We start from the raw sequence: 14,692 nt of genomic DNA, 5'->3' as shown, positions 1-14,692 counted from the left end.
AAGTTGGCTATTACTATCTGCGTGTGCATGATGCCTTGCCCACCTCCTCTTCTCATTGCTTTAAGAAAAATATATTTTCTTTCATGCCGTTAATAAATGTCAGCTATAACAAAAAGTCTTCTCCAAGGCTAGCGTGGCTGTGCCGTGGCGATTCAGTTTCTTCAATGCTCAGTTGTTCAGAAACATGTTTCAGCTGCTCTCTCTTGCTAGTAGTCTTGCTTGGGAAAGGCATGTTAACTGATCTGTTCCCCTACAAGTGTTTTCCTGTTTCTCATTTGTCTTGTGTGCTAAGTTTTGATAAGAGGAGATGCCTTGCCTCTCCTTTTTATTGTTGGCTTCATAGTATGTTTCCCAATATGTTAATTAGGAAATTCTACTTTGTGAGATTCCTGAAGAGAGATTGTTCCTGTGAAAAATGCTGTGAGCAGACTGCCTCATAAAGTAGGACTATGTAAGTCTTTCCACTCCCGTGTATTTCTCTGTCATTTACAGTTGTTTTGTTACCTTTCTAGTTCTCCTATACATATTCCTAGTAAGAATACTCAGGGTTGTCTTTTGGATTATCTATATATTCATTATTTCATATAGCAGACCCTTTTCTGATTTATTTCTGCTATTCTTGTGATCATGTTATTTACTTACTCTTTTGTTTCTGTTGTTAACTAAGGCTATAAAGTTTCTATAGCCATGCAGAAACTGCAGTTCTTCTTACAGGATGGTCTTATTACCAGGACTTGGGGACTCTAGTATCCTTCTCTCTCTAGTATTCCTTCTCTTAAGTTTGGAGGTTTGCCACATGCATCTTGAGCAAGTAAGAGCACTGAGAAATAGAAGACTTACACTGTAATATCTTGGGTGTTATTCTATGACCGATAGATAACTTGTGGTCTCACAGCACCAACTTCAGCGCTGAGAAAAGATGATACAACTTTGCTGGAGCCAATAGAGTTGAACTCATTTATGTTGGTCATGAACTTGGCCCCAGGTCTGAAAGCTTAGATGGCAGTGGCTCAGGATAACCTGTTTCCAGTACAGTGCTCTGAGAGAAGTGATTAGGCCTGTTGTATCGCATTAAGGACATGGGAGAAAAGCTTTGGGCAAGTTTCATTTCTCTTAAGATGTTAACAACTGCAATTTCTTTGCTTGTCATGTTTTGAGGATGATGTTAAGGAGAAAAAGACAGACTAGAATTAATTGCTAAATCTTGAGATATTTACACAAGGAAACATACTACTTGATACCATAATTATTCTTAAAACTAGTGTGATTCCGGAATCTCTAGTAAGGAAATTTGCATTGAATTTGCAAATACTGTGCAGTGGATGCCTAACAACCTGTTGGAAAGGGACAGAAGAGTGCATGGGGGAGGGTTGTGGTTGTTTTTGTTTGGTTTGGTTATTTGGCTATTGGGTTTTTTTTTTAGTTTTAAATGGTGCTTCTGATGCCTTTTTTTCTTAGTAGTTTTGCCAGTGAATTGTCTTCTGGAAGTTCTGTGGGTATAAATTATAGCAGAAGTGTGATCTTTGCTACTATACAGTGACTTTTTTACGGGGTTTTTTTTTAGAAGACTTCTCTTTTTCCAAGTGTGGTCAAGGCAATAACACTTGCACATTGTAAAGACAAATGTTAGGTAACTTATTTGAAGCCTCTACTTAAAGTACTTGAACTTCTGTTGCATCTCTTTCTATGTCCTTTTTCTTTTCATGTTTTCAGCTCTTGGTGAACGCCTAGTTTCAGCCCCAAAGACTGGGGTAGCTGGGACTGTTCTGTTCTCTTTTCCAGCTTTTCTGCAAAATCTCGTTTTTCTGTGAAAATGCATTGACAGGTTCTCTCTCACGTGACTTGATTTGCCAAGTGATACACGCTGTGAGTACCACTAAATGCCTTCATATCCAACTGTGCAAGAGCTTTTCAGTATTATTTGCATATGTATATACAGCTGTTTTAAAAATTAACCATGTACAAGCATATTGTTATGATCTGGCCTTGGAACAATGAAGTTGTTGTTTTTTGAGTTCAATACTCAGTATTACGCGGGTTGAAAATCTCATCTTTTCGGAGTTTTCATCATGCTTTGTATAACAAAAGTCTTGTAACTTCTCAGGGGCTGCTTTTAGGTGTTGCAGGATGGGACTTCCATTTACTCCTTGAAGTAATATGATTCTGGAGAAACAAACCTGCTGACCTGAACAACTTAAAGCTCAGTCAAGAGTATTTTTCCTTTGTCAACACAGCACAGTTAAGGATATGTGTCAATGAAGAGAGTTCCTGTGGATAACTGGGTTACTAGGATACAGCGTAGGCTCTGTTTTAATTGGGCCAGTTACTCTTCTCTTCAGACTCTCTGTCATTTCATTGCTTCTAGAGATTTTGTGGTGATAGCGTGATTTAAGAAATAAAAATTATTTTAAGGATGTATTTTTTGCTAAAATTATTTGTATACCTTGGGTGCAAAATACTACTCACTGATATGTTATCTGCATAAGAGAGAGTCTAATGTATGTTTAATTGGTCTTTTCAAAAGCTTCAAAGATCTGCGTTTTGGAAGATGCTACAGTGTTGAGCATAAACAGAAAGCTTCTCAGTCATTTGGATGAAAACTGACACTGGCTCTTCAAAGACTAAAAATCAAGTTGCTGTGCAGAGATCAAGTAAAAAAAAAGGCGGGGGGCAAGGGGGAAGGAAAACTTTTTTGTTTTAAAAATTTTTAAAATGACTTGGTTATCGTGACGAGCAAATCTGATGAGAGTTTTTCTTAGAATTAACATTTGTAAAGCCGATTCAAGTTTGTGTGTACTTTATCCCTGACATAGGGCTTACCATATGATGATGTCATGTACAACTGAATGCCAAAAAAGCTCCCAGCAAAAGCTACATTTCAAACTACAATTTGATTTGCATTTTTGTGTGTGTGCATGGCCAGCCAGATGGTCACACTAGAGCACTGAGCTCTGCAGGAAGCCGTTGCTTCCCTGAACTGTGGTTGATGGTCTGGAGGAACATGTAGTGGCCATAGAAGGCTTCTGTATGGGAAAGATCTACCTTTCTTCACCCTGAGATGTTCAAAATTGTGTCACTTTTCATGGCTAATTTGCTTTCTCACCTCTGCATGTGGACATTTCTGCTTAGAGAAGTTCTAGAGAGTGACTGTTAGCACGAAGCATCGTGGTGCTGTAAGAGCTTTATGCAGTTCCACAAGTGAGGATTTCTGTATTGTTTGGGTTTGCAGGTGTTGTGTAGGCTTTGTGAACTGTTCTGTTTTTTTCCCAGCCCTCTTGTTAGCAAAGTTGTGGTTTTTCAAAGGTAATATGAGAGGTGGATCTCACCAGGTGCTTGTGTTTATGGAGTGGGTAGTGGGGTTGTTCTCCCTCTCCCCATCTGTATGCTGTCCTGTCCTTACTGCCTGATGTGGTTTTTTTCTGTTACAAAAAACTTCACTTCGGTTGTGAGGTTGTTCCTCTCTTGTATAAAACAGAATGTGTTACAGTGGTACTAGATAAAGCTAAGCTGTGTTTATTTTCTTTTAATTTACCATTTACTGTAGACTACTACAGGGTCCTGTTCTGCCTCAGCAGTGGCTATGTTTGGAAGATTCCTGGATCAGAACATAGATTGCAAGTTCTCTGATGAGGTGTTCCATCGGCTGTGCAGTGGAAATTTGGATCCCAGGCTGCCTACAGCTCTTTAGCATGATGATTATCAGCAAAAGTATCCTAAAGGAAGTTTTGAGGGTTTTTTTTAATGTTGGATAAGGAAGAAAACGTAAATGCTACTGCCTGGTATTATAGGTTCATTGGTATTGGTTTTCAAATGCAATACTTGATGAGTGTCATGATGTATTTTTTGTCTCAGGTATGAAATGCAGTCAGACTGTCTTCTACTAAACCTCTTTCTTTACAAAGTCTTAATCAACTCTGCGGGCAAGCAGGCAAGGCTTTATCTTTGCCCCCTTCCTTTGTGCTTTGGTGCATCTTTTCTCCTCACGCAGAGATGGAAGCTTGTGCTCATTTGCTGTGCAGGAGAGGGAGTTTCTTCTATACTTGGCACCTGGGCAGCAGGAGAGCCACGTGGATGAAGAATGACTTCAAGATGTTCCTCTTCTTTCTTGGCTATGTATTGAAACCTGAAGTGTGCAAAAGTGAGTGTGCATGTACATAGGCACTCACTTTGCCTGCTTCCTATTAACACTATTCCTTTTCTCTTAATACAACTTTTTCTATTTGTTACAAAATTTTATCTTCAACTGCAGTGCGAAAGAGTGCTGAGACTTAGTATAATTTTTTTCTTTGCTCTCTTTAGCCTTTCAGGTGGTACCAGCAGCTTAATTAGTTAAAACTCCTAAGTGTGTGTGGTAAATGATGAGAGATATTCTGTATCTTTTACAGTAAGAAAATGAGCATTTTTTAGAAACATATATTTTGATGATATGTGCCCCTTGTGCAGCCTAAGAGTGCGCTGCCCCGCGGGAGCATTGGGCACGGGTGTGCAGCATGTGCTCCAGGGAGCAGAGCCTTCCAAAAGCGTCCCAGAGCCCCACAGAGGAGTTGGGAGCTGGAGGTCAGGAAGGGAGGACCGGTGCAGGCTCCCATCCCCTCCTCTCCCTGGCTTGTGTGTGCCAGGGGTGATTACTGTCGCTGTTCAATCCATGCATAATGCCCCTCAGGGAAGAAAGCAGACAGCTTTTCAGCTGCACATGCTTCTGTGACTGGTATTTTCCTGCAAGCCAGACACCTAAGAAATTTAGTTAGAGGCTTACACAAGAGAACTGTGTAAATTTTTTGCAATGACCTAATGCATGCGGGCTCTTATTTTCAGAAACTGAACTAAATGCTGTTAAATAAATTAGAAAGTTAAGTGTTAAGCAGTATGAGGAAGAGTTATGATTTTTTTCAGATACATTTGCATCTATCATTCTCTCTACCCTGGAGTGGTCTCGTCCTATGCTACGTTCAGTTATTTCAATTTCTTGCTTTCAGCTTCTCAAAGAAAAAGTCAAATAGTGGTGAACAGCAAAAATGTTCTTAAAAGCTTCCCTTAAATGTGATGGGCTACTCTACCCCATAGTAAGGGAGCCATTTCAGGTGCTGAATATTCCTAGTGAGTTCATAGCTTTAATTTTAATAATTTGGGAACTGGTGTTATCTAGCTTGTTAATAGGAATTTTCCCATAATACTTGGAACATTTGTAGCATCAGTTGCTTCTTTATCTTAAATGCCTCTGTTTGAAACAATGGGAAGCAATAAAAGAGGAATTTTTTTCCTTGCCTAAAAAATAAAGGTACTAAAATGTAATTTTGTAGATCATTGTGTTAGTACACAGAAGTTTGGTTTTTTTTAAGTGGTGTATGTTTTGAATTGGTTTGCTGCTAGTCTGCTGACACTTTCTGATGTTTGCAAACTCTATTAGCTGTTACTTAGTTTCTCAAAAATAATAGAGCAAAAATTACCAGTTTTATTCTCAAGGTGTAATTTTATCATAAGTAAAGGCTTTTCTGTTGTGTTGATCATTGTCATGCCTTTACCTATCATCTGCAATTTAACATCTTCATAGTACAGGAGATTACCAACAGTTTAGTAGATGTTGATAGTCGTGATAGTGTACAACTGCCACATTTTAATAGCAGAGTGGAGAAAAGTGATGCAACTTTTTTGAAGTCGCATGAGAGATCAGTGGCAGAGGTTAAATTACATCTTGTATCCTGCATTTAAAAATATATGAAAGTATATGTATTTTAAATAAATAAAATATGAAAATATGAAAGCATATGAATATATGCGTATATTATCACAACAATACATTTGAAAAATGATATTTTTTTAATTTCTTATGGAGAATAGAACAGACATTACTTTTCAGCACTGCAACTACAGGAAGGATGAAAACTACATCCCTCTAATTGCTTTCTGGGAAAATGGCTAGTCTAGTTCCTGGTTTATGAAAACAGAATTTTCTGGCAAGCTGACGTGGTATGTTTTTGTCACCAAAGAAGTCTATAGTCTGCAGCAGTCCTTTGCTGTAGTCATGGGAAAGTGCTGTGCTGGTGTTATGGCCCTTCCCGAATTCACACAAGTCTGTGCCAGCGTTAATGGTGCGCAGCTGTGCTCCTGTAAATACAGATTTGGTAGTTGAAGGAGTTGTCGTGTTGAGTGACAGGTTTCGCTAGTTACAAATTTTGTTCACTCTCTACCTGTTTTCAGGGGCAGCAGAAGCAGCAGAGAGTTCATCACCCTGAGCCCATCAGCGCATTTCCTATGCTGTCACAACTCCCAAGCCCAAATGTCATTGTCAGAACTGAGGCATTGTACTGGTGCCATCTGTGCCTTCGGTGGCCCCTGCCACAAGTGCTCTTCTTTCTTCCCCTTTGCTGTAGCTTGGGATCACAGTTTTGCTTCCTAAGCTCTCTATTCTTTTTCATAATGTTATCAGCTTGGCGGAGTTTGGCTTGTCTGATTGTCATCCTGTCACCATTGCCTAGCTCAACGGCAGTACAGTTGCTGGATGGCGAAACAGTCACCCAGCAACAACAGCTGTGCAAACAAACAAGTCAGCATTGATATTCATCAATAGCTTTGTGTAGTCGTGGCATTGAGAAACATCAGAACATGTGCAATCTGTCTGCTTTCTTTGTCCCACAGTATAGCCAGATCGGCTGCTCTGCGCTGATGAGGGTGTGATTGTCATGCCTTCATCTCCTTCCCTTTTTCCTTTGCTTTTCTTTCTTCATTGTGGGCTGTCTGGCTGCTCCCAAGCACGTCTGCCGCGCATCCCATCTGCTCTCGATGAGAGGCGCGCACAGTCCTGACAAGCAGTATTCAAGTAGTACACAGTTCTGGAGATGACAGAAAACAATAATTTGTATTATTAATGGCATGTCACTAATGCTTTCTGCTTCTAAAATGCTGAGCAAAGAAATAGTGTGGAACATTGGCTTGTGAACTTGTTGGTGAGTTGGTTTTTTTTTTTTCCAAAATCCCATGTAGAATCATAGAATCATTTAGGTTGGAAGAGACCTTTAAGATCATCGAGTCCAACCATTAACCTAACATTGCCAAGTCCATCGCTAAACCATGGCCCTAAGCACCACATCCACAGGTCTTTTAAATAACTCCAGGGATGGTGACTCAACCACTTTCCTGGGCAGCCTGTTCCAATGCACAAGTGAATTTCTCTTACTCCACTTAGTAAGAGCATTGCTCCTTAAGGTTTGTCTTATAGCCTGTAACTTTTTCAAGACACAGTGTGTTTTCCTTAAAGAAATGAAGCATCTTTTTTAGAAGTTGTGTTCGTTCCTTCCTGGTATCAGTGGCAAGATTCCTTAAGATAAGAGGCAGAGGTGTATGATAAAATTGTTATTCACTATTACTTTATGTCTTTCGAGGAAAAAATATTAGCAGACTGTCAAGAAAAAACTAATTCTAAAGTCAGAATAAATTTAAGGTCAAAATTGCCCTTGCCTCTTATGCATGTCTATTGGTCAGCTTATGACGGTGCAAGTAACTCTTAGAACATCTTTCTGTGATGTGTAGTCACTTCCATCAGGATCTTGCCTTGTGACGGCTCCCCCACCAAATTGAGCAATCATAACGGGATCTCTCTGTGGGTGACGGAAGATGGTGATACACACCATAGGCATGTATAGGCAGTGAAACAGTTTTGTTTGTGGAATCACCTCTAGCTTTGGGTCAAAGATTTGTGGAGATACGTGATCAAAAGTGCAGTTACGAATTAGTATGTATTCGCTTTTGCCAGTCATATTAACTGTCATGTGTAGCAATTCCACTTTTGGCACGCTTACTGTGTTGAAGCTAACACAGCTGTCTCGCGTTACTGCCGCAGGGATTCACAGCCTGAAGCCGTGGTGAACAAGAGGAACTGTTTGCCTGCAACTCAGAATTCACTGTAAGCAAGCGCTAGGTGTCCGAAGTGTGACCAAGGTGGACAGGATTTTACAGAGCTGGCTAAAAGGAATTGTGCATGTGTGTAGGGAGGGAAGTGATTCATTTTGGCAGTTTGTTTCATGGCCTTGTAAGTCTTTTCCTTTAGTAATGCCCTGCTTACTCAAAATGTCACAAAGAGAAAAATAAAGGCTGGAAGCCTGAGTCAAAGGAAGGAGTGAGGCTAGGGAGACTTTTAGCGGGGAGAAAACATTGAACAGCTTTTGGTCAGCAAATGAGACTGGCTCAGGGTCCATGTTTCTGTTCTGTGGTTGCTAGAAACTGCTTTGTCCGTTACCCACATTAACTGCTTGTGAAAGCTGTTATTCCATAGTTGCTGCGCTGTGCTGTGTTCAAATAGCTGACTGACATGGAAGAAGTCAAGAATGGACTTGTGTATTTGTCTTACATAGCTTTTGTAAGAGCCTACCTGCCTTCCTACCTGCCTTCCTACCTGCCTTCCTACCTGCCTTCCTAAAAAATGGGTTGGGACTACTTGAGAGAATAGTATTTGTTATGCTGCAAAACATTGTGCATGGGATCTGTAACATAAAGTATATAATCACAGAACTTGTATTTGATTAGGTGTGATTAGTGGTACAATGGTATTAGCTTCGTGCATTAATTCTTGTAGTTGTGCTTTTCAGATTAGCAGATTCAAAACTTATCAAGTCAGTATGTCAGTGCTTGAAAAGTTGTGTCAAGGAATTTAGCACACAGACCAGGGAGGAGGGATGAGTACAGCAGTTTATCACCTTTGGAAAGAGTTGTTAGGCTGACAACAGTGTGTAACAGATAGGTGACCTCTTCCTGCAAGATCTACCAGGTTACTGAGTTCAAGGTATCCTCTAATGGGTTACAAATGTAGTTACAGTTGAGCAGTGTACTGTATCACCGTCTGGCATTTTCTACTGTGTATGCTCCTTTTTATTTTAAACTGGTCCCTGGTGGTTTAACTGAGTGGGATTCCTGACCCCCCAGCATTTTTAATGTGCATTGTCAGTAGGTTCCAGCAGCACTGCGTGGACAGTCACATATGAAAACAGAATGATCAGGTGGGATAGATAATTCAAGGATGAAGGTTTTGTGTGTATCCGTGAAAAATATCCTGCAGCAATTTTCTGTGATTTCCTTTAATATTCATCTCTGAAGGCTACTAATCCAGTCTTGACATTTCAGAAGAGTACTCAAGCAATAAGCAACCTTTGCAAAACATGGCCGTGATTGGAAAATCTCATATACAGATCTTCTCTGTAGCCCAAGAACATTTTTGTGAGAGAGGAAGAATTATAGTCAAGTTATGCAAATTATATTCATGTATGATTTTGCAAGTATCTTGTTAAAATACCTGGTAAATTTTTAGCTCTTTCTCCTTCGTGTTTGAACATGGCTATTACTATTTGAATTCTGCAGACTGGAGCAGTGAAAAGTTTCATTGCAGGTGGCCTATAAATAACTCCTGCAGTAGGCTGTGAATAAAAGTGGCAACTGTGTAATGAAGCAATTTGTCACTGACTGCTAAAACGCCAGAAGTTAAATGAATGACTGAAAATACAACTGCTGGACTTGTTAGCAAATTCTTGCAGTTGATAATCAGGATGACACTTGCTTTATGTAAAGAGAACCCCTCTTTATCTCTCGTAAGTGTCACCCCTTTTGTGATACTGGCAGGATCTAGTTTTTGAAACAGATCTGCTAGTGAGCCTAATATTAAGGAATAATAAAAGCAGAGGAAATGAAGTGATACTAAAGGAAAGTGGAAGACCTAAAGTTACGCAGAATTTTTCCCTGTGTTGTTCCTTGTTACCATTTCTGGTGTGTTTACTTTGTGTGACCATATGCACTGTAGCCTTGCATAGGTAAGAGGGACACTATCTGTCCTTCCATGGGGCTCGCTGGAGTGCCTCTGTAGAGGGATGAGCAGGTGTAGGGCGAGGGGAGCTCGTGGTGTCCTGCTCATTTCCAGGGAATGGAGTTTCACAGGGAATCGTACTATTTGTGCTGACTCTCTCATGGAGGTTTTTCACTTACTGAGAGGTTTTGTCTTAGCCCTTGAATTCTGGGCAGTTGTCTCCAGAAATACTGTGTGTGAGGTTTGCTCATTGTGATCATACTGCTTGTGCTAATCTGGTGGTTTTTGGGTTTTGCGCTCTCTCTCTCTCTCTCTCTCTCTCTCTCTCTAGATGAGAGACCCTTGGAGCAGCAAAATTTTTCCTTTATCTCAACGGACTCAAAGGTGCACCAAAGCATATCAGGCAGCAAGACACAAATGGCCTTAGCAAGAAGTACTTTGGAGTCCCAAGAAAGTAATTTCCTTCAAATAGTTTTAACATCAGTTACCACTCCCTTCGATGTGACTTTATTTAACCAAGGAGAAATGGTCAGGATTTCAGAAGGGAGAAGTACGCCGTTGGTACATGTCTCCATAACAAGCAATGAGGCATTCTTAAGTGACGATGAATTTATTAGCTCATTTCCAAAGGCACAGTTGACTCCTCCGCTGAAGTCTTTTCCTGTTTTAACAGATCATCACTCAGTTAATACAGTAGAGCCACCAAGAGAAATGTTAGAAACTGTGTTGCTAACACCTTCATTATCTGTCCTTTTTTCACCATATCTCTCAAAAACAACACAGCAAAAGACTCCGTTGAGCACTGTCCCTGAACATGGTGACACTCTTACAGAACTGAAGCCTTTTGTACCAGATAGTGAAATGCTGACTCCAAGCAGAGGCTTGCTGCTGTACCCTCCAAATACAGCTTCTTATTTCACTTCCATTCCTTCAGAGGCAGGAGTTGCAGTGTGGGAAAACATAAACGCAAGTTTAACGGCTCTGCCTTTTGGGGCTGCTTCAGAAGGGTCGCTTCATCTCAAGCTGCTGGATAAAAATAGCCCCATGACCCCAGATGCCATGGCACAAAGTACAGACCTGAATGGTGACATTTACGCCGATGCAAGTAACAGGGTAGCAGAAACTCTCAGTCTAAGGACCTACCCTAGTCCAAGCATTCTCCAGGCCACACCAGCTTCAGCAGCCAGTGCTGAGCCTGCTTTGTTTCCTATTAGTCTTCCATTTGTGTCTTTCCCGCTTCACTCAGCTGCCATTTCCATAGACTCCAATACGGTTCTTAATGCCAGCCTGTTTACACATGAATTCTCCAGTACACCACCAAATTTGCCTGCCAGTTCAGAAATACCAAGTCAACCGGAGCTTGTTAGTGAGCTCATGAGTCCAGTGCCTTTCATGAGATCATACAGTTCTTGTCTGTATTGTGACTCAGTTTCACTTCTGCCAGACGCAGGCTTTTCCCCAGAACATGATGTGGGCTCAGGCGATTATGTTGAAACTTTGTCCATCAAAGCCTCTGAAGCACAAGGCATAACTCCATTTACAACTATAATTACTGATGGGTATGAATTAGAGGAGCCAACACCTGAGATTTTTGATACTTCTTTTCCATCAAGACCAGTTGTTTCATTTTCTTCAAGATTTGCAGAAATCCCTGATTCAAGCATGTTTTTATTAAGCACTACAGACACTGTCCTTAACACTAGAACACCCATAACAATTTCTGCTTCCTATTATCAGCTCCCTGGAGGAACATCACAGAACATCTCTGCCCAGTTTTCGCTTCCTATTATGGAAACAGTTTCGTTGACACCAAGCACTTATGTAGAACTTCCTAGTGCCACGACCATTCTGCTTGACTCTGCATTCATCCCAAGTGAGCCAGTAGCATCGTTTGCAGTCAGCCGTACAACTTTGCTGGAGTCTCTAGAATTAATGCCATCAGAATCTGTGGTTTTGCTTGACAAGACATCTACAAGGGAAGAACAGTCTTTAAATATTTCAAATTTTCCTTCCAGTCTTCTGTCAACACCACTTCGTATTGAACCTAGCTACTTGTCGTTACCATCGGCTGTGCTAAGTTCTTACTTTGTTACGCAAAGTGATTTATCAACACTCTTACCTCAGACCTTGCTGACTGGGACATCAGTACTTTCTGAGGATGTTTCCAGCTGGGAGTCAGCTACCACTGTCAGCTCTGCCACTGGTGCTGAGGTTTCTCAGTTCCCTTTTGGCCAAACATCATACTTTCATTCACATGCATCCTCTTTTCCAGGTGCACATGTTCCTGAAATAATGCCATCATCAGGGTTTTACTCTGAGTCATCTGTGTTTCTGGAAGCACCTTCAGTATTGGCAGCGGGCTCTGAAGTTGTGTTTACCTCACCTGTTACAGGAACTACCTCTCAGTTGGAACCTTCACTCTCCGTCTCTCACTCCGTGGTTCCTACCTGGACGCTGCCCGCTTCTGACACCCAGTCTGTTACCAGCAGCATCTTGCTCAATGAAACAAATCTGATCTCTTTGTTTACTACCTTTCTGGCAACTCCTGTCTTAAATGTTTCTTCATCTCTGCTCTCAACTGATACAGCTTCTGATGAGGATATTGGTGCTACAGTTAACCCCACGCTGCTTTTAACATCTCGCAGCGAGGGCAGTGCCCACACAGCTCTTCCTCCTGCAGACACCAACAGCGTGATGCGTTCTCCTACAGCATCTCCATCTGTGATCACATCGTTTGTTCCCACACAATTTCCTCCAACTTCTAGCCCTTCCACTGGATATGAAGTTCCAGCGAGAAGCAGTGTAACTGCTGGTATCACCACTGTCCCCACAACCACTGCCACCAGTGCCACGGGCAGCCGCAACACAACTGCTGCAGGCAGCTTGGGGACGTTCTCTTCCACCCTTCTGGCAACCACTACTCCATCTGAGCCTGTGGTTGCAACCTCTGCCGTGACCACTACCAAGCAAGCCTACGTCTGCGACATCACGGTCCCTGATGCTTACTTAGTCACTGCGGGTAAGATATGCCTAATATTTTTACTTTGTTTTTCAGAAGCCACTGTAATGTGAACCCCTAGCAAAATTGCAGGTGTTGTATTAGCTAAGTGAACTTTTCAAAGAAAATGGTGTAAATTTAGACAAACAGCTGTAAAAGCGTTGATTTATCACTTACTCTTGAAAATAATAGAGTTCGCTTGAACAAAGTCTGTTGTGATAGTGAGTTACGTATATGTTACACTGCACAGAGAATGAAATTGTCTTCTAAAGTTGCTGATGCGTATATACAAGTATACCAAATTAGAGGTTGCTTTATCATTTCATGGCTTCTAAGTGAACATTGCTGTCATGGTACTGTTCTGCCAAACTATTAAATGTTCTGACTGAGTAAGTTTCTCCTTTCAGTTGTTGCTGCTGTTTGTAAAAAAACCTGCATGTGAGGTAATGTTGCAATGTGAAAGAGGATAATTGCTTTTAAAAATGTTTGGGTTTTGTTACTGTTTTTATAACTTCACCATACTAGCTTATGTTTATATTTTCATTCCTCCCATACTTACTTCAGTTGGATTTGGTGTGTTTGTAACCAGAAAAAGTGACATTAGTGTGTTTCAAAATTAATTTTCTCATCATCTGTGTTTGCTTTTTTGGTGTTTTCCTATCTCTTTCTAGCTTGTTAACTAAACAATACCCTGGACTAGTGACCTAGTCCAGGGCAGCTGCAGAAGTGCTGTGTTTTCTGTAGTAAGCAACACATTTTGCCCTTAAGATTTACTTGTAATATGTAAAGCAGAATGAGCATAATCTCATCCTCCAGATATGAAGTTGAGCTGGCTATGCTGGTGATGAGGAAGGTTTTTTTTAACCTGTGATTTGAGTAGTTTTGTAGGCAAGTTACTGATGGAAAGTGAAAGCAGGATGACAACATGACACTTCAGTTGTTTCCTTGACCATAGTCACAGTCTCAAATGTGACTGTAACAGACATAACATCCATAGGGATGTGGGGTTTTCAAAGCAGTTTCTTACTGGATGTACATCCCTTTCAGTAATCAATGTCAAGTTTGTTTACTTTTCTTTAAGAGAAAAGCAGATGCATATTTTCTGCGGCTTTTTTCTGACCTCATCTGCATTCCATGCGTTGCCTACAAAACTTCAACCGTACTAGGATAGCAGGCTCGTTGTGCACAGGTCGGACTGGATGTGCTGTGACTTTCAGATCCAATTTGAATGCCTCAGTGGCTCTTTAGAAGGTTCTTTTATTAGAATTCTAAAGACATTAGATATGGAAAAACAAAACAAGAGAGAAAGTAAACCTGGAGTTCCTTAAACTGTATGTATGTCACTTTTTAGGATACAGTCACACCTTTACCTGTTTCCTTGCCATCATATCTGTTTGATGCAGTTGATCTCATTGCCTGCTTTTTCATGCATTACACAACTGAAAATGCAGCTTTGCACCAAATCCCAGGAGATGAAGCTAAAATGTATTTACTGACTGACATTAATTTCCAGTGCTGGCCCGAAGAGCTGTTCTACAAAATGTCAGTGAATCCATCAGAGAAGTGCTCAGAGTTCAGTTCAGGCGATCAGTAGAGCTAGAGGTAAGTGGTACAAAGTGTGTACAAGTACTCTTTGATCGATACAGTACAATAGTGGTTTTAGTTCAGAGGCTGAAATGGTGATTTAAAAACAACCCATGTGGTACTATATCAGAGAGACGTTTATTCTAACTTAAATGTTAGTCATGTTTGTTTTGGTTTTTTTTCGAAGTGAATATGACATCAGCTTTTTTACTTTTAGAACGTCTTCACTTTCTACGACAGACCTTTCTTGTTTTTGCCAGAGGTGAGCAAGCAGTGCCCAGTCTCTACTGCTCACCTCCTTTCACTGGTGAATTGAAACTGAA

General features: G+C 40.8%; 1 protein-coding gene across 1 annotated transcript; it reads left to right on the top strand.

Moving 5' to 3' along the window:
• Positions 1-10,135: 10,135 nt before the first annotated feature.
• Positions 10,136-14,387, top strand: LOC104621161 (UPF0606 protein KIAA1549-like; the record flags this gene model as incomplete). The annotated part of the gene is made up of 2 exons (XM_010287580.1): positions 10,136-12,806; positions 14,299-14,387. Coding segments are annotated over exons 1-2 (2,691 nt in total), but the record flags the coding sequence as incomplete, so codon positions are not given.
• Positions 14,388-14,692: the final 305 nt, after the last annotated feature.

The sequence above is a fragment of the Phaethon lepturus genome, unplaced genomic scaffold (genome assembly GCF_000687285.1).
Source record: "Phaethon lepturus isolate BGI_N335 unplaced genomic scaffold, ASM68728v1 scaffold9310, whole genome shotgun sequence".
NCBI classification, from domain to species: domain Eukaryota; kingdom Metazoa; phylum Chordata; class Aves; order Phaethontiformes; family Phaethontidae; genus Phaethon; species Phaethon lepturus.
Note: the sequence above shows the minus strand (reverse complement) of the source record. Positions and strands in the feature narration are given on the sequence as shown.